Source organism: Hemitrygon akajei, chromosome 4, assembly GCF_048418815.1.
Source record: "Hemitrygon akajei chromosome 4, sHemAka1.3, whole genome shotgun sequence".
NCBI classification, from domain to species: Eukaryota; Metazoa; Chordata; class Chondrichthyes; order Myliobatiformes; family Dasyatidae; genus Hemitrygon; species Hemitrygon akajei.
The window spans coordinates 143,888,454-143,907,963 of NC_133127.1; the positions used below are offsets into that span (position 1 = coordinate 143,888,454).

The 19,510-nt window shown below is 41.9% G+C and overlaps 1 protein-coding gene and 1 long non-coding RNA gene across 2 annotated transcripts in view; one reads left to right on the forward strand and one right to left on the reverse strand.

The window, feature by feature from the left end:
* The window catches only part of LOC140726727 (neuromedin-S-like), a 21,895-nt gene extending 16,447 nt beyond the window's left edge, over positions 1-5,448 (forward strand). The window contains exons 8-10 of the mRNA XM_073043498.1: positions 4,617-4,652; positions 4,893-4,947; positions 5,310-5,448. Coding sequence (XP_072899599.1) covers positions 4,617-4,652; positions 4,893-4,931 — 75 coding nt within the window. The 3' untranslated portion in view covers positions 4,932-4,947; positions 5,310-5,448. The remainder of the gene's footprint in view (positions 1-4,616; positions 4,653-4,892; positions 4,948-5,309) is intronic.
* LOC140726729 (uncharacterized) overlaps positions 1-19,509 on the reverse strand; it is a 26,655-nt gene extending 7,146 nt beyond the window's left edge. Inside the window, exon 1 of the long non-coding RNA XR_012098706.1 lies at positions 19,395-19,509. This is a non-coding gene — a long non-coding RNA (uncharacterized lncRNA). The remainder of the gene's footprint in view (positions 1-19,394) is intronic.
* Position 19,510: the final 1 nt, after the last annotated feature.

Here is a 19,510-nt window from a genome sequence, read left to right on the forward strand (position 1 = left end):
TCGAAGACTCTCTTTCTAAAACTTCCCCTCACACTTCCACTCTGAGACTCTTACACCCTCTAGTCACATAATGAATATTCTTTCTCACTATAAGACTTTTTCCTACTCGTCCACTTTCACATTTTTTGAGGAAGTGTTTCTCTAATTCTGGCCTCATCTATATCGGATTTTTTTAGTTCACAGTTTCATAGTTGTGGCATTAGATACATAGCAAAGCCCTAGCTTCTCTTTTTTCTCTCTATATCTACATCTCTCTTTCTCTCCCTGCATCTATCAACATATCATTCGCACTTTAAACTTTCCCTAAGCTAGCTGACTTACTAACCTTTTGTCTTACCTTTCCATACCCTTACTTTTCATATCAACAAATTATCTGTGATTTGTCTTCATAATTCTCGCTTTTATTTTGATTACAAATAAAGGCAAGCCGTTTTGATGTATGAATGCCATTGGAGAAGATGAAGGAGCCATTTTGCAAGAGGCAGCAGATAATGTGCAAAACTACTGTTTGCGGTGTTAAATGTTGGTTGGGAATTCAGAGAGATGCATTACAAGGCACCCTAAAGATCCAACTGATCCAAGAAGTTAGGTCTCCATTTAAAGTCTTAGTCATATATTTTTCTGGTGCCTTGCATGGAATCTGTTGGTCCATAAGACCATATGATACAGGAGCAGAAATGGCCATTTGGCACATTGAGTCTGCTCTGCTGATCCAGTTTTCCTCTAAGCCCCAACCTCCTGCCTTCTGTCCATATCCTTTAATGCCCTGACCAATCAAGAATCTGTCAACTTCTGCCTTAAATAAACCTCTGCCTCAACGTCTGCCAGCTGCCTGTGGCAAAGAATTCTACAGATTCACCACCCTTTGGCTAAAGAAATTCCTTCTCACCTCCATTCTAAAAAGATGTCCCTCTGTTCTAAGGCTGTATCCTCTGGTCTTCATTTTCACTATTCTTTTTGGGTTGGTTGATACATGTCCAAAGGGATACTTGGGCATGTTGGAGTTATCAGATTATTTTCTCTTGAGATTTTAATGAGGCTTCTGAAATTCCTTCAAGATGCCCACCTTCAGAGTGTGGGGGAAATAAGAGAGGATTTTTATAGGATAAATGTAAACAGGTTATTGATGGTCAATGGTTTGTGTGGGCTGGAGGGCTTGAATCAGTGTTTTATTTCTATAAATTGAATCTTTCTGCAATGTTGCTTCTATTCTATTCACTAAATAAACTTCATTATTTTGAATTGTTGCACTCATCCTATTCCTTCAAAAATTTCCCTTTGTCCCTTAGTTTCATCATTTTTGGTCTTATAAATTATGAGGGGTGATTGATAAGTTTGTGGCCCAAGGAGTCAATTTTAGAAAACCTAGCACATTTATTTTTCAACATAGTCCCCTCCTACATTTACACACTTCGTCCAGCGGTTGTAGAGCATACGGATCTTGGACCTCCAGAAAGTGTCCACAGATGGGTGATTGATAAGTTAGTGGCTAAGGTAGAAGGAGATGAGTTATACAGCTCTCATTACATGCACATGCAGGTCAACTCATTGAGTGATTATGCAGAAAGTTTGAAGTTAATAACTCATCTCCTTCTACCTGAGGCCACAAACTTATCAAACACCCCTGATGAGTTATTAACTTCAAACTGCCTGCATAGCCAATAAAATAAAAAAGGACACCAAAAGTTTTTCAGATATACAGTATAAAAAGTGAAAGAGAGGTGAGGGTGGAAATCAGACTGCTGGAAAATAACACTGGAGAAGTGGTAATGGGGGACAAAGAGATGGTGGATGAACTTAAGTATTTTGTGTCAATCTCACTGTGGAAGACACCATTAGAATGTCAGAAATTTGAGAGTATCGGGGGGCAGAAATGTGTCTAGTTGGTATTAGTAAGGAAAATGTGCTTGAAAAGCTGAAAGGCTTGAAGGTAGATAAGTTATGTGGATTAGATGGAGTACAACCCAGAGTTCTGAAAGGAGTAGCTCAAAAGGCATTAGCAATGATCTTTCAAAACTTGTTAGATTTTGGAATGGGTCCAGAGGACTGGAAAATTGCAAATGACACCCCACTCTTCAAGAAGAGATGGAGGCAAAAGAAGGGAAATTGTAGGCCAGTTAGCCTGACTTCAGTGGTTGGGAAGACATTGCAGTTCATTATTAAGGATAAGGCTTTGGAGTACTTGGAGGCACATGATAAAATATGCCAAAGCATGGTTTCCTTAAGGGGAAATTTTACCTGACAGATCTGTTGGAATTCTTTGAGGAAATAACAGGCAGGATGGACAAAGGAGAGTCAGTGGATGTTGTATATTTGGATTTTCAGAGGGCCTTTGACAAGGTGCCACACACGAGGCTGCTAAACAAGATAAGAGCCCATGGTACTACAGGAAAATACAAGCATGGACAGACTGGCAGAAGGACTATAGTGGTAATAAAGAGGGCCTTCCCTGGTTGGCTGCTGGTCTTTAGTGGTATTCTGCAAGGTTCGGTGTGGGGACTGCTTCTTTTCTCATTAGATGTCAATGATTTGGATGACAGATGAGTGGCCACGCTTGTAGATGAGTGGAGGGACAAGCAGTGTGGTGAAAGCAGGGCGTCTGCAGGATACTTAGACAAATTAGTAGAATAGGCAAAGAAGTGGCAGAAGGAATATAATGTAGGGAAGTGTATGGTCATGAATTTTGATAAAAGGAATAAAGGTGTAGACTATTTTCCAAATGGGGAGAAAATTCTGAAATCAGATGTGCAAAGGCATGTGGGAGTCCTCCTGCAGGATCCCTTAAAAGTTAAGTTGCAGGTTGAGTCGGTGGTAAGGTAGGCAAATGGAATGTCAGCATTTATTTCAAGAGGACTAGAATGTAAAAGCAAGGAAGTAATACTCAGGCTTTATAAGGAATTGTTCAGACCACTCTTGGAGTATTGTAAGCAGTTCTGGGCCCATAAACTAAAGAAGGATGTGTTAGCATTGGAGAGTATCCAGAAGACGTTCATGAGAATGATCTTGGGAATGAAAGGGCTAGTGTATAAAGAGTGCTTGATGGCCCTGTGCCTGTAATTGCTGGAGTTTAGATGAATGGGGGTGGGGGTGGGGGGGGGGCTCACTGAAACTTATCAAATATTGAAGGACTAGACAGAGAAGATATTTCCTATAGAGGGTGAGTCTAGGATCAGAGGGCACAGCTTCAGAACAGAGATGAGGAGGAACTTCTATAGCCAGATGATGGTGAATCTGTGGAATTCATTGCCAGACAGCAGTTGAGGCCAATACTTTAAGCGGGGTTTGATAGACTCTTGATTAGAAATGATGTCAACGGTTACAGGAAGAAGGCAAGGGAATAGGGTTAAGAGGGATAATAGATCAGCCATGATGGAATAGTGGAGCAGATGAAAGGGGCTGAATGGCCTCATTATGCTCCTACAGTGTGTCTTTTGGTCTAAAATGGATCCAAGACCATGAACCAGTTTTGCTTGCAACATCTCATCTGCAGTATTTCTAACATAAGATTAAACATATGCCACAAAGAAGCAGAGCTTAATTTAATTTAAAAATGCAGCAAGATAACATCATCATGGAATGTTATTTTAACTTTGATTTTCCGGAGGCCAAGAGGGCCTAAAGCTGAGATATGACTAAAATTGTGGTGTGGTATGTGCAGTAGTTTAAGGATATTACTTTTCTATGTGTCGGGAGGTGCAAGCTAAGAAATCCTATGTCCAGCCCAATCTCTTTAATTTCTGTTCAGCATTAACATAGCAAATTCAACCTAGAAGTTAATTTATGTTGGGCATTATTCTGGCCAGTTTTGAAAGAGAGAAAGAGGGAAATCTAAAAGTAAAAATGAGGCCTACCTTTCAAAAGATCCACAGGATGATACCTCATTCAAAATTTCTGGGTTAGGACCATATGGTCTTCTCACATTAATCATGACAGGAGGTAATCAATGCTAATCAATTCTCTATCCACATACTTTATTTATAAATGTATCAATAAAATCACAAAAAATGGAAACATAAATACAATAAAGGTTTTGAGAACATTCATTGCATTTGTATTTTCTCATACGCTTCATTACCTCAAAATACACACACTGCATTCCAGCCTCATTTTTATTAATTTTTATTTGTATACAACAATGCATTTCTGCTTTTATTTTCTTAATTTCATACCTTAAACCCAATACTGTGATAACTAATTTTTCTTAGCCTTGGAGACGCAAGACCGCAGATGCTAGAGATCTGGTGCAACACACAAAGGTGTTGGAGGAACTCAGCAGGTCAGACAGCAGCTAAAGAGGAAAGTAGACAGATGAGGCTTTGGGCCGAGACATTTCATCTGGGCCTGTGTGAATGAAGGATCTTGACCTGAAGCATCAACAGCCCGTTTCACTCCATGGATGTCGTCTGATCTACTAAGTTTCTTCAGTGCCCTGGTGTATTGTTTTCAATGCCCTATTCATTTCAGGTACTCTGATTAAAGATGTGAAATCTGAATTTCCCAATGCCCTTTTTGTATTCTACAGAAAAGGGAAAAGTACAAATAAATTTACTATGATAGGTTGCCAATATCCAAAACAATTCATGACTTTTATTGATAAAAAATATCTTGCTTTTCAGGAACAACAAGTTGCTCAAACAGAATTCAGCAAAAAGGTAGTTGCATAATTTTTCTAGATGATATTATGTGTATTTTTGTAAAAAGAAAACTCGACATAATTTTGCAGGTTTGCTCTGGGAAGACCATTCCTTGCATTTGGAGTGTATTTAGTTAGTCGTATCACTCTGTCCAATGTAGTTCAAGGATAACATGATTAATGTCCTAAAAGTCAATTTTAATTACCTGTGCTTTTGTATTGTTACATGCTATGTTCATACTTTTATTGTTGATTCCAGCCTCATAAAGGAAGAAATCTTGCTGTATACTCACAATAAACGAAACACCCAAAATGTATGTATAACACAGCTTTTAATTTTCCTGGTACAATAACCCAAAATGTAATAAATTATATAAGACTACATGGAAGGAAGTTCTGAGATGCAGAGAACTTGAAGTATTTTCAAGCTTGGTAAAAATCAATTAAAATGCTATACTTGAAACTGATTTCCAATTTCTACCAAACCTTGGGATGTATTTTCATATCAGTATAGATCAGCTTGAAAATCATTTCAAGATCCATGAAAGTCTGCTGAAAATGGTTCGATGCTTAGATCTTTTTTATAAGATGATGTAAGGATGTTCAAAAATAACAGATTTGCCTGAACTATTGAGATATGATACAAAAATAGTCTACATGTAAGTTTCTTCTGCAGATCTTTTTTCCAGGAAGTGAGTAGTTACAAGCTGCAATCAACCTCCATCCTGCCAAGTCCCCGATAATTATCAACTACAAATAATAAACGATAACTTCAAATATGTTGTTTTAAATCAGTGTTGTAATGTGTGTCGGAACTTCAGTGATGTGCTTTCTACTGTGAATAATAAATATTTCACATAGCATTTATTATTGTCTACAAAAATCGCTTCAGACAAATATTTGAATTTTCTGATATCTTGATTTTTTTTCATATTGCTCACTTGCACTCACTTGGCAGGTCTATAAATCACTGCCTTTCATATTGCCTGAGTCTCACCTGAAGGATGTCTACACTTCAGAATCATCTCCAGTTACCCCCTTCCTACAGTGGCAGCACACTTACGCTAGTGGTACTGTTGTAATAGTGCTAACTATGCCAATGCTACCTAGTACATTGTGATGCGGTTTTATCGTAGACTGGAGTACCTAAACTATGGACTTAAGGCCATAATTGACCCACAGAACTAATTGATGGACAGGCCTGTTGAACTGGAGGCCTGGTGTTATATTAGGGAAAACCCCCAAGACTTCATCCACGGTAGAAAAGGCCTCTGTTCGATCTCCCATCGTTGTAGATAGTGGAGAAAGTGAGTGGGTGGGAGTGTGTTGGAGGTGAAGGCAGAAGATTATGGAACAGGGGATGGGTGTCAGGCAGAGACACTGAAATTCAAGTTAGGCAAATGAGTAAAGGTGATTGGACAGGATTAATGATTGAAAGTTTGCCATCATGTCAGCTGATTGTTAGTTTGGACTGATGATAGGGGTCTAAGATCATAGCCAACAGTGGGTTGATGGAACAATCTGTAACAATGGAAAGTTAACAGGCAACTAGTGAATAAACACCTTATTTATTTATTTAGAGACACAGCTGAGTATCAAGCCCTTCTGGCCCAATTACACCTATTAACCCGTACACATTCAGAACGTGGGAGGAAAGTGAAATCCACTTGGTCACAGGGAGAATGTACGTACAAACTCCTTACAGACAGCAGCGGGAATTGAACCCAGGTCACTGGTGCTGTAAAGTGTGACGCTAACCACTTCACTACCATGCAGCCCCTTACGACCCCCCCCCCCATGGTATCAGTTGTATGGGTAAGGGTCATGTGTCTGAAAGTAGACTTCAACTCTTGTCTGTGATCTGCTTTAATGCTCACACAAGCCTCATAATGGTACCAAGTGAATGTTGTGTGCCATGTGACTGCTCAAGCCTCTATGTGTTTATGTGCTAAATGCACAGAAGTGCTGACATGATTTTCACTGCACAGTCTTCTGTTTCCCCAGCCCAAAAATGGCTATCCCAGCTGATAATTCTCGAGGTTTCTTTATTTCTCTTGAGATGCATAGGTAAACTTCATTGCCACAGACGGCCATGGAGGCCAAGTCATGGGGTCTATTTAAGGTGGAGGTTGACAGGTTCTTGATTAGTAAGGATGCCAAAGGTCAATGGGAGAAGGCAGGAGTATGGTGTTGAGAGGGAAAATAACTCAGCCATGATAGAATGATGGAGCAGATTAGATTGGCTGAAAGGCTTAATTCTGCTCCTTTGTCTGATGGTCTTGTATAAAAGCATTCACTGTTGTATTTAGCAGGTAGATACATTCTGTCCTATGGCTTTTAATGCAGTCTCTCTTAAACATTAATTTTCAGGACAATTCCACACCATGTTCTCTAGTACTAGATAAGGACTGAAGAAACAGGAACAGGAGTAGATGATGTGATCCCTTTGTGCTAGCTCTTCCATTTAATAATACTATAGCTGAGTTTCAATATCAATTCCATTGCCCTGTGCTTTTCTCAAATTCCTCAATTACCTCAGTAGCTAAACATCTCTTGAATTTTATCCCCGAATATGCTTATCGATTGAACATTTGTTGAACGAGGAAGAGCTTCCTCACTGTAATCAAAACTAGGAATATTAACCATGGTTCTAGATTCACCAGACAGAGAACACATCATTTCCAGCACTCACTCTTTTCTCTAACGATTCTACACACTACTATTGATCACTTGCCATTGCTATATTAATGCCTATTTTTAATATTTCCCTATTTCAGCCTAGTAATCAATCTGGCGAACCTTTGTGCATCCCCTCTAAGGCATATACAATATTTATTTTTGGGATAAGTTGACCTAAACATAATTCAGTTGTCCACCTGTGCTTTTACTAAAGCCCTTTCAAAATGAAGCAAGTTCTCCTTATTGCTTCCAAGGCTAACCATGGGATGTAAGTTGTTCAGGAGGGTTTAAACTCATTTGGCAGGGGATGGGAACTGGAGTGATAGTGCTGAGGAGGAGGTAGTTGGTTTACAAACAGAGGCAATGTGTAGTGAGACACTGAGCGGGGAGAGGCTGATCATAGGGGAAAATTGTAGTCAACAGGATGTGTTGCAATGTAAAGGGTGGACAGAAGTGAAAAGGGTGAATACAAGACTGATGGTGTTATATTTGAATGTGCACAGTATATAGAATATGGTAGATGAACTTGTATCATGGTTACAGATTGGCATGTATGATGTTGTAGGAATCACTAATCATGGCTGAAAGAATATAGCTGGGAGCTTTATGTTCAAGGATACACATTTTATCATAAAGACAGGCAGAGGGATTGCGTTGCTCTGTTGGTAAAAAATGAAATCAAATCATTAGAAAGAGGTGACAGGGTCGGAAGGTGTTAGATTGGGGGTAGAGCTAAGGAACTGCAAGTGTAAAAAGACCCTGATGGGAGTTGTATACAGACCCCCAAACAGTAGTAAGGATGTGATCTACTAATTGCAGTGGTTTTAGAAAATGCATGCCAAAAGGGCAATACTACAATAGTCATGGGGGATTTCCACATGTAGGTAAATTGGGGAAATCTGGTTGGTGTTGGATCTGAAGAAGGGGAATTTCTAAAATGCCTACAAGAAGGCTTTTTTTAGAACAGTTCATGGTTGAGCCAGCTAGGGGATCAGCTATTCTGGATTGGGTCTTACATCCCAAAGAGGAAGAAGTATTCTAAAGGCAAGATCACACAACTGTTGCTAACGAGAGAAGTTAATGCCAACATAAAAGCCACAGTGAGGGCATATAATAGAGCAAAAATTATTTGGAAGTTAGAGGATTGGGAAGCTTTTAAAAACCAACAGAAGGCAACAAAAAAGCCATTAAGAAGGAAAAGATGGAATACAAAGTAAGCTCACCAATGACATTAAATAAGATACCAAATGTTTCTTCAGATAAATTAAAGTGTAAAAGAGAGGCGAGAATGGATATTGGACCACAGGAATGTGATGCTGGAGAGGAAGTAATGGGGGAAAAGGAAATGGTGGATGAACTGTGTAAGGATTTTGCATCAGTCTTCACTGTTGAAGACACTAGCAAATGGTGGAAGCTCCAGTGTGTCAAGGGTTAGTAGAGTGTGCAGTTGCCATTACTGGGGAGAAGGTTCTTGGGAAGCTGAAAAGCCTGAAGATAGATAAGTCACCTGGACCACAGGATGTATGCCCCATGGTTCTGAAGGAGGTGGATGAAGAGATTGTAGAGGCACTAGTAATGATCTTTCAAGAAGCACTGGATTCTAGAATGGTTCCGGAAGTCTGGAAAATTGCAAATGTTACTCCACTCGTCAAGAAAGGAGAGAAGTAGAGGAAAGGAAATTATAGGCCAGTTAGTCTGACCTCAGTGGATGGGAAGATGTTGGAGTCGATTGTTAAGGATGTGGCTTTGGGGTACTTTGAGGCACGTGATAAAATAGGCTGTAGTCGGTATGGTTTTCCCAAGGGAAAATCTTGCCTGACAGATCTGTTGGAATTCTTTGAAGAAAAAGCAAGATAGACAAAAGAGAGTCAGTTGATATTGTGCACTTGGATATTCAAAGGCCTTTGACAAGGTGCCACACATGAGGTTGCTAAAGAGTTAAGAGCCCATGGTATTATTTGAGCATAGATAAAGCATTGGCTGATTGGCAGGAAGCAAACAGTGGGAATAAAGGGAGCCTTTTCTGACTGGCTGTCGGTAACTAGTGGTGTTCTACAGGGGTCTGTGTTGGGACCAATTCTTTTTATGTAATACGTCAATGATTTGGCTGATGGAATTGATTGCTTTGTTGCAAAGTTCGCAGATGATACAAAGGTAAGTGGAGGGGCAGGTAGTTTTGAGCCAGTAGAGAGGCAATAGAAGGACTTTGACAGATTAGGAGAATGGGCAAAGAAGTGGCAGATAAAATACAGTGTCTGGTAGTGTATGCTCATGAACTTTGGTAGAAGAAATAAAGGGATAGACTATTTTTTAAATGACAAGAAAATTCAAAAATAGGAGGCACAAAGGTACTTGGGAGTCCTTGTACAGGATCCCTTGAAGGTTAACTTGCAGGTTGAGCCCGTGGTGTGGAAGACAAATGTGATGTTAGCGTTCATTTCAAAAGGACTAGAATATAAAAGCAAGGATGTAATCCTGAGTAAAAACACAAAATGCTGGCAGAACTCAGCAGGCCAGACAGCATCTATGGGAGGAGGTACTGACGATGTTTCGGGCCGAAACCGAGGGTTTATTTATTTCCAGCATCTGCAGATTCACTCGTGCAGATGTAATCTTGAGGCACTGGCAAGGCCTCACCCGCAGTACTACGAGCAGTCTTGGGCCCCTTATTTTATAAAGGATTCACTGACACTACAGAGGATTCAAAGGAGGTTCACCAAAATGATTTCAGGATTGAACAGCTTGCAATATGAAGAGCATTTGATGGCCCTGGGCCTATATTCACTAGAATTCATAAGAATGAGGGGTGACCTAATTGAAACCTATGGAATGTTGAAAGACCTTGATAGAGTAGGAGTGGAGAGGATGTTTCTTATGGCAGGAGAGTCTAGGACCGGAGGACACAGCCTCACAATAGAGGAACGTCCTTTAGGAACAGAGATGAGGAGGATTTTCTTTAGCCAGAGAGTGGTGAATATGAAGAATTCGTTGCCACAGGCGGCTGTGGAAACCAAGTCTTTATGTATATTTAAGTGTAACCCAGGTTAATTAAAGTCAAAGTTATAAAGCTCCACCTGTGGAGGGATGAAAACGAGGTTTACTGAATCTAAAAAAAGAGAACTTGGGAAAAAAAAGCTAAGCAAGAACGGGGCATGGCTGATGCAGGTGTGGACAAGCGAGAGAAACACAGTAAACTATTAGAAACTAAAGATATAAACTGTTAAAAGTGGAATTAGTAATGAGCATCTCTACCTGACTTACTTGAAAACCTCAGAGTGAAATCCCTGGAGAAGAGCCGATATTGATAAAAGGTTTATTGAAACTACGGCTATAACAAGCAGCGGCTATAGCGAGGCAATATCATAAGACCGTAAGACACAGGAGCAGAATTAGGACATTTGGCCCATCGAGTTTGCTCTGCCATTCAATCATGACTGATCTTTTTTCTCCTCCTCAACCCCATTTCCTGGCCTTCTCCTGTAACCTTTGATGCAATGTCCAATCAAGAACCTATCAATCTCTGCCTTAAATACACCCAATGACCTGACCTCCACAGCTGCACGTGGCAACAAATTCCACAGCTTCACTCTCTGGCTAAAGAAATTTCTCTGCATCTTTGTTTTGAATGGGCTCCCCTCTATCCTGAGGCTGTGCCCTCTTGTCCTAGACTCTCCCACCATGGGAAACATCCTTTCCACATTTACTCTGTCCAGGCCTTTCAACATTCGAACTGTTTCAATGAGATCCCCCCCAATCCTTCTAAATTCCAGCGAATACAAACCCAGAGCCATCAAACGTTTCTCATATGATAACCCTTTCATTCCTGGAATCATCCTTGTGAACTTCCTCTGGACCCTCTCCGATGCCAGCACATCTCTTCTAAGATGAGGAGCCCAAAACTGTAAAGAATACGCATCACATCCCTGCTCTTGTATTCTAGAACTCTTGAAATGAATGCTAACATTGCATTTGCCTTCCTCACCACCGACTCAACCTGCAAGTTAACATTTAGGGTGTTACTTATGACACAACAATTGGCAGTGGTGTGGCTAGTCAGGAGGGCTGTCAGAAATTACAGCGGGACACCGATAGGATGCAGAGCTGGGCTGAGAAGTGGCTGATGGAGTTCAACCCAGGTATGTATAAAGCGGTTCATTTCAGTACGTCAAATTTGAGTACATAATATAATATTAATGATAAGACTCTTGGCAGTGTGGAATATCAGCGAGAAATTGGGGTCCTTGTCCATCCCAACTCCCAAGTCCCTTTGCATCTCAGATTTTTGGATTTTCTCCTCATTTAGAAAATAGTCCGCACATTTATTTCTACTACCAAAGTGCGTGACCATGCATTTTCCAATATTATAATTCATTTGCCACTTTTTTGCTCATTCTCCTAATATGTCTAAGTCCTTCTGCATCCTACCTGTTTCCTCAACACTACCTGCCCCTCCACCAATCTCCATATCATCTGCAAACTTGGCAACAAAACCAACTATTTCATCATAAACCATTTATATACAGCACAAAAAGAAGTGATCCCAACACCAACCCCTGCGGAACACCACTAGTCACTGTCAGCCAACCAGACAAGAATCCTTTTATTCCCATTTGCTGTCTTCTTCCAATCAGCCAATGCTCTAACCAGGTTAATAACTTTCCTGCAATACCATGGGCTCTTAACTTAGTAAGCAGCCTCATGTGTGGCACCTTGTCAAAGAGTGGAGTGATATTTGCAATTTTCCAGTCCTCTGGCACCATGCCAGAGATCATTGCTAATGTATACACAATCTCTGACTCTACCTCCTTCAGAACACTAGGCTGCAGTTCCTCTGGTCCGGGTGACTTGTGTACTTTTAGGTTGTTCAGCTTTTTGAGCACCTTCTCTCTTGTAACAGTAGCTGCACCCACTTCTCTTCCTTCACACACTACAACATCTGGCACACTGCTATGAAGACTCATGCAAAATTCTCATTTAGTTCATCTGCCATCTCCTTCTCCCCTGTTATTATTTCTCCTGCCTCATTTTCTAGCAGTCCTATATTCACTCTCATCTCTCTTATTTTTAACATACTTGAAAAAGCTTTTACTACTCACTTTGATATTACTTGCTAACTTGCTTTCATATTTAATCTTTCCCCTTCAAATGATAACGATTCATAATGAGTGCGGCAACCAGTTACACGAGATAAGACAAACACTGCACAGGTGTTACTTAAGACAGAGGTTGATAGATTCTTGATTGGTCAGGGCACGATGGGACATGCGGAAAAGGCAGGAGATTGGGGCTGAGAGGAAAAATGGATCAGCCACGATGCCACGGGGGAGAAAACTCGATGGGCCAAATGGCCTAATTCTGCTCCTATATCTTATGGTCTTGTCATCATGGATATTTATTCCCTTCACAACACCCATCGTGCATCAGTGAGGTCTGAGGGCCCTTTGTTTCCTCCTCAAATGATGGCCTAACCAGTTTTCTTCCACCAACACATTCAATTGGTGGAACTTGTCCTTATGCTCAAGGACTGCTCCTGCCATTCTACCTCTCCAGATTTGCCATGGAAACTCACGTGTGCCAGATCTGCATCTATCTTTACTGCTGGATATGTGGAACACTCCTTGGTGCAGGCTTATTGGGGACCACTCACTCTCCCACCTCTTCCTTCAATGTGTTAATGGCTGTATTGCAGCATACACTGACAATTTTAACAGTTTTGTGACCAGTTTGTCCTGCTTTCACATTCACTGTCGTCTTTGACACTTCATTTCGCTCTTTTGGATCTCTCTGTCTGCATATTAGCAGATAGACTAGCCAGTAGCATCTTCATGGGTGGTCTTTAGTTTCCGGTCACTTTATTTTTCTACCCCACTCCCATTCTGACCTGTGGCCTCTTCCACTGTCAATATGAGGGCCAACATAAACTAGAAAAACATCTAGTTCACTGTCTCTTTCAGGGCTTTAGCTATTGGTGGGGGTGTAGGGGATCAGTGCTTCTGATGCAAGGGGGGGTGAGGGTTGATGTGCTGCTTGTACATGGGAGAGGGAGGGGGCTTTGGGGTTCTGATGCTACTATCATTCATTCTTTGGCGTTCTTGTTTCGTGGGTATCTATGAAGAGTAAGAATTTCAGGCCGTGTACTGTTTACATTCTTTGATATTAAATTGAACCACTTCAACTATCTGGCACTCTGAATGAACATTGAATTTTCCAAATTCAAGAGCAGCTGCACCTCATCATTTCCCTATCATGCTTCAGTATATGAGGTGTTGCTCCTCCAACCTGAGTTTGGCCCCATCATGGCAGTAGAGGACTTATCCGAATGGGAATGTGAAGCAGAGTTGAAGTGGGTGGCAACCGGGAGACCCTGTCTATTGTGGCAGACGGAGCGGAGGTGCTCGACGAAGCGGTCCTCCAATCTGTGTCGGGTCTCACCGATGTAGAGGAGGCCACACGGGTAGCACCAGATGCAATAGATGACCCCAACAGACTATACCATTCTCATATACCATCTGGGTAGTCTCCAGCCCCTTGGCATGAGCATTGAATTCTCCAACTTCCGGTAATTCCCTCCTTCTCCCTTCCCCCATCCCAGTTTCACTCTGCCTCCTCTAGCTGCCTATCACCTCCCTCATGGTTCCGCCTCCTTCTACTACCCATAGTGCTTTCCCCTTACATTCCTTCACCTTTCCTGCCTATCCCCTCCCTGCTTCCCCTCCCCCACCCCTTGATCTTTCCTCTTACTGGTTTTTCACCTGGCACCTACCACCCTCCCCCCACCTTCTTTATAGGGCCCCTGCCCCTTCCCTCTTTAGTCCTGATGAAGGGTCTCGGCCCAAAACGTTGACTGTTCGTTTCCACGGATGCAGCCCGACCTACTGAGTTCCTCCAGCGTGTTGTGCGTGTTGCTTTGACCCCAGCATCCACAGAGTATTTTATGTTTTTGATGGGAATGTTGACTGCTATGGACCAGATGGACTAAGAACCCTGTTTCCATGCTCTGTGACGGTGGTAGGATACAACAGTTGAGGATACCTTTGACAGCACACAAGTTCTTTGTGCTTCCTTTCACAGTCTAGCTTTGAATCTTGGTTATGATTGCTTTGCACATTTTTACCCATAGCCTTTGGGGGACTGTTTTAAGGGCTATCCTGTCGCTCTTCAATCTCTCTCTCTCCATCCCTCCAGCTTCATCTTTCCCCTCTTACACAAAATCTGAATGCTGGGAATCTGAAATAAAACACTCACATCACATATAGCATCTCTGGAGTTTACAGTTCAAGTCAGTGATACTTCATCAAACATAGAAATAGTTGGGAGATAAAGCAAGTTTTCAGATGCATAGTAAATTGAAGGGGAGGAGAAATTAAACAACAAAAGGACCAAAGGTTACCTGGAAGAGATGTGATTGTAGGATAATTATCTTATTTTCAAGTGTAAACTTTACTCTTCAAATCTGCACTACATAATGCAGGATATTCACACGTCACCAATCACAGTATAAAATATTTAAATCTATTTACTAAGAAATCTATTTGCTATTTACATTCGTTAACATTGACATCAATTTTTCTTTCGCTTATCTTCCGTAAATGGCTAACCCAAGAATGTTTTGTACAAGTTCCAGCCCCTCGTTGTAGGATATTGGGGGAACTCTAAGCCGTGGCCTTTGCCCATGAATCCTTCGCAGCAATTGCTCCAAGTTTCAGTGTATCCCTCAGCACAGCCTGAGCCACATATTGTACTAACCCCAACCACTCACCTTTTCTAAACCATTCCTTAACATAAAAGGTCTAGCTACTTCCTAAGCCAAAATCTCTAGACAATTCTCTCTCATACTCCTCTTTTTTTAAAATCCAACATTAATTAATCAAAAATCAATTTAATTTTAAATGTAATATATTTATAGACGGGGGGGGGGGGGGGAGTAGGACTGCCTAAATACAATTGTACTGGATCAAAGATATAGGAATTGTTAAGTATGAAAAATCTATGTTTGGTTGTCCAGTGCTGCGACTCCCATTGACATGCTATCAGCCAACAACAACGTTACCGTGCTGCCCTAGTGCTGGTCACGTTTTGCGTGCATCTAGCTCCTCTTTAAGCTGGTTAGTGCTAGTTAAGTCATAACTTGATTCATTAACAGAGAAATGTTTATGTCTCCAGCCTGTTAGCTTTCTATAGGTTTTTTGTGTTCAGTAGAAGCCATGGCTAATTACCTTGATTTCTCATATAGACACAAAAGATTGCAGATGCTGTCATCTGGAGAGGAACTCAGTGGGCTGGACAGTGTCTGTGGCAGGAAAGTGTTTCAGGAGGAGTGAAGGCAGATGGAGGCAGCTGGGAGAGGGGGTGGGGTGGAGATGGCAAAAAGGGACAGGTGGTTGATAGATGGAAGCAGATGAAACAAATAGAGGCAGCTGGTAGTAGAAGGGGGAGGGGAGGGAAGTGTTGAGAGAGCCAGGAGGGCAATATGCAGGAACACAAATGTGCTGAAATCAGAGACATCTCAGACTGAGCTCATAGCCTTACTGGGCTGCCAGAAGTCATGGTCCAAATCGGTACCAATGACATAAGTAGAAAGGGTGACAAGGTCCTGAAAAGTGAGGTCAGGGAGTAAGGTGCTAAGTTAAAGGTCGGGACCTCCAGAGTAGTGATCTCAGGACTGCCACCCATGCCACGAGTTAGTGAGCCCAGAGCTACAAAGATCATTCATGTGGCTAAGGAGATGGTGCAGGAGGGAGAGCTTCAGATTTTTGGATCATTGAGCTCTCTTCCTGGGTAGATGGGATCTGTACAAATGGGATGTTGGCACCAGAACTGGTGGGGGGGGGCAATTTCCTTGTGGGAAGGTTTGCTAATGCTGCACAGGGGATTTTAGAGTTGCAGGGGAGGATGGGACCCAGAAATCCAGGGCAGATGCTGGACTGGTTGTGGGGAAGGTAAATATTAAGCCTATTTACAAAGACAGGAACCAAATGATTGAGCATGGTGGGACTAAAGTCCTCAGTTGCATCTACTTCAATGCGAGGAGTTTTGTAGGTAAGTTAGATGATTTATAGAATGCATCAGCATATGGAAGTAAGATACTGTAGCCATTAGTGAGTCTTGATCACAGGAAAGTCAAAACTGGCCGCTGTCCCGGAGTATTGTCATATTATACATGACCGAGGGGATGGTATTAAGGAAGGAGTTGTGGCATTACTGGTGAGAGGGAATGTCATGGTAGTGTTCAGACAGGACTGACTGGAGCATTCATCTACTGAGGCTATATGGGTGGAAATGAGGAGTGAGGAAAGGATTGACCATGGAGCCTGTCATCTACGTTTTGGTGGTGAGTTATAGGACCGATTGAGTGATCTGACACTTTGCCGTCTCTGAGGGATGGTCGGGGGGGGGGGGGGGGGCTTCAAACGAGGTGTGAGGCCTCGAGGCCAAGAAGCTTGGAGACAGGTCGCGAACCCATGATCGGCTCCATTTCTCGCCAATCTTGCCCATTAAGGGACAGTGGAAGATTGAAATCATCGAGGCGAATGCAGAAAGCGAGAGGGTGTTCAACGCCGTCTACCAGCCTCTCACTTGCTGCTGCCAGAGGAAGGTGTCGCTCTTGCTGCTCCCTGCAATGGAATGGTCTCGATGCTATCGGAGGATGGTGCCAGAGTGCTTGTGCAGAGCTCAGTCACTTTGTGGACTGGACTCTGTCGTTCACATTATGATGTGTTTCTGGTTGCTCCTTTTTGTATTTTGGGCGAATTTCTGAATCAGGGCAGCCTGCAGATAATGAACACCGAGCTGATCTGAATTATGCCTGTACTCTTTCAATATTCGTGCTTTATATTCTGTGTTTTTTCCACTTTTTTTTGGGTTGCCAGTTGCACTATTTGTGTTTTTTTTTTGCGAAGGGGGTGTTTGATGTTTTTCTTTGAACAGGTTTCATGGTTTTCTTTGTTTTATGGCTGTCTGTGGGGGAAAAGTCTCATGGTTGTATACTGCATACACACTTTTGATAATAAATCTTTGAACAATATGGTAAACTGGATCTGCAAATTTGTGGATGACAACAAGATTGGTGGGCATAATAGTAAGCTTGCAGAGGGATCTGCTCCAGCTGGAAAAATAGTTGGAAACATGACGATGGAATTTAATGCAGCCAAGTGTGAGGTTGTAGGATTTTTGTGAATAGAACATGCGAGAGTCATTTTGTGTTTAACAAAAGCCGCAGCCCTTTACTTCCATTATGAAAGCAGTCACCTAACACTGATGTCATAACATCAGACTCCATCTCTTAAGTGAACACAAGAACTAAACGATGATGTTTGAGAATTATGTAGAACACTTTCTGGCCCGAATGATATGTCACCCATTACATTACCCTACAAGGTGTTGCACTTTTAATAGTGAAGAATAGGGACTTAACTTCCTTGAGCGTCGTGTCACGGATAGAGTTGCAAAGAGAGCTTTTGCCACATTGATCTTCGTAGCTCAGACCAATGAGTACAGGAGTTGGGATGTTATGTTGAAGTTGTGAGGCCAAAGTTGGAATATTGTGTTTGGCATTGGTCACCTGACAGGAAAGGGTGCAGAAAAAGTTTACAAAGATGTTGCCAGGATACATTATAGGTTAAGGTTGGACAGATTAGGATTTTATTCCCTGGAGTGTAGGAGAATGAGGAATTTGACGGAGGTAAAACAAATTGAGTGTTATAGATGAGGTAAATGCAAGCTGGCTTATCCCACTGACGATGGGTGAGACAACAACCAGAAGTCATAGATTCAGACATCCCACCTCTCCCAGAAGTTCTGGGAGTCTCCCGCGTATTGATAGCAACCCCCTGACACCAGCAAATTATATACAATATCCCAGAAATTGATTTTTGGGAGAGGGAGAGCGAGCATCCTGATAGGTCTACTTGGCATGAAGAGAGACCAATCAGTTTTCTCTGTGGGTGGGCTTTACAGTTCTTTCATTGTCCAGCTGTTTAGTTTAGGGTCCTGCAGCGCCATGGCAGAGTGTTCCAAAAAAATATAAAACGTACTTCATCCCAGACTACACTAAAGTGTACTCCTGCCCAATAGGGTCAAAAATAATCACAGTGCTGCTTGCTGCACTATTTGCAACAGTGACTTTTCTATTGCCCATGGTGGGTTAAATGACTAAAAAAAAACACATTGAGGTGAGTTTAACAGGTGTCATTCATTCATTAGCATAGGTAATGTTATTTAAACTAGCTGGCTATCTGCTAAGGAGCTACTCTATTGATGTCCTACGTGATGAAGCCAAACTCCCTGTAGTCTTGCTTAAGGTTGTAATAAAATTAAAAAAAACGTCTCCATGCTAATATAAGTACATATTTTAATGTCACATTTTCTGCATATACCCAACTTGGTTTACAGATTAGACAAAATCACTAAACAAAGTATTACACACACCCTTGGAGGTCGACGGGGAGGGGTGCTACCTCCCTGAAATGAGTTTTTGCAGGGTGGGATGTCTGTAGATTAAGGGTGAAATATTCAAGCGGAATCAGAAGGGGAAGTGCTTCACTCAGGGTGGTGAGATGTGGACTAAGCTGCCGGCAGAAGTGCGGGTTCAACTGCAACATTTAAGAGAAGTTCGGATAAATACATGAATGGGAGCGGTATAGAGGGCGGCGGGACTGAGCAGAAGTTTGGCATGGACTAAACGGGCTGTCGTGTTCTAGGACCCCGTGTGCTCAGGCTGATGTGACAGCTAGAACAAACTGTACGAGCCGATGGCCTCCTTCTGCATTGTAAAACAGCTGATGAATAAAACATGGAGCACGAATAAAGTTTACTAAAAGTCACATATCTTACACCCAGGATACAAATGAAAGGGCGAATTTGAACTATACACATGTCGATATCAGCCGAATGTGCAAAGTAAGTCCAATTAAAAATCACAAATGATAATTTATTTAAAACATCTTTATTTCAGATTTTTAGCATACATGGTCGAATGCTAGACCATGTGTTTGATATCCACTGCAGATGAGCACACAGTATATCCACTTCGAACTGATTGAAATAATGAAGTGCTGGAAACCCGTGAATATCGGTCACTTACTGTAGCTGCTGGACCGGGAGGAAGTAACAGCAAATCGACGACTCATTCAGTTATTCCCTCATTAGGAAATGTTATCAGGGCCATCCCATGTAACGAAGCGTCAGACACCGGAAATT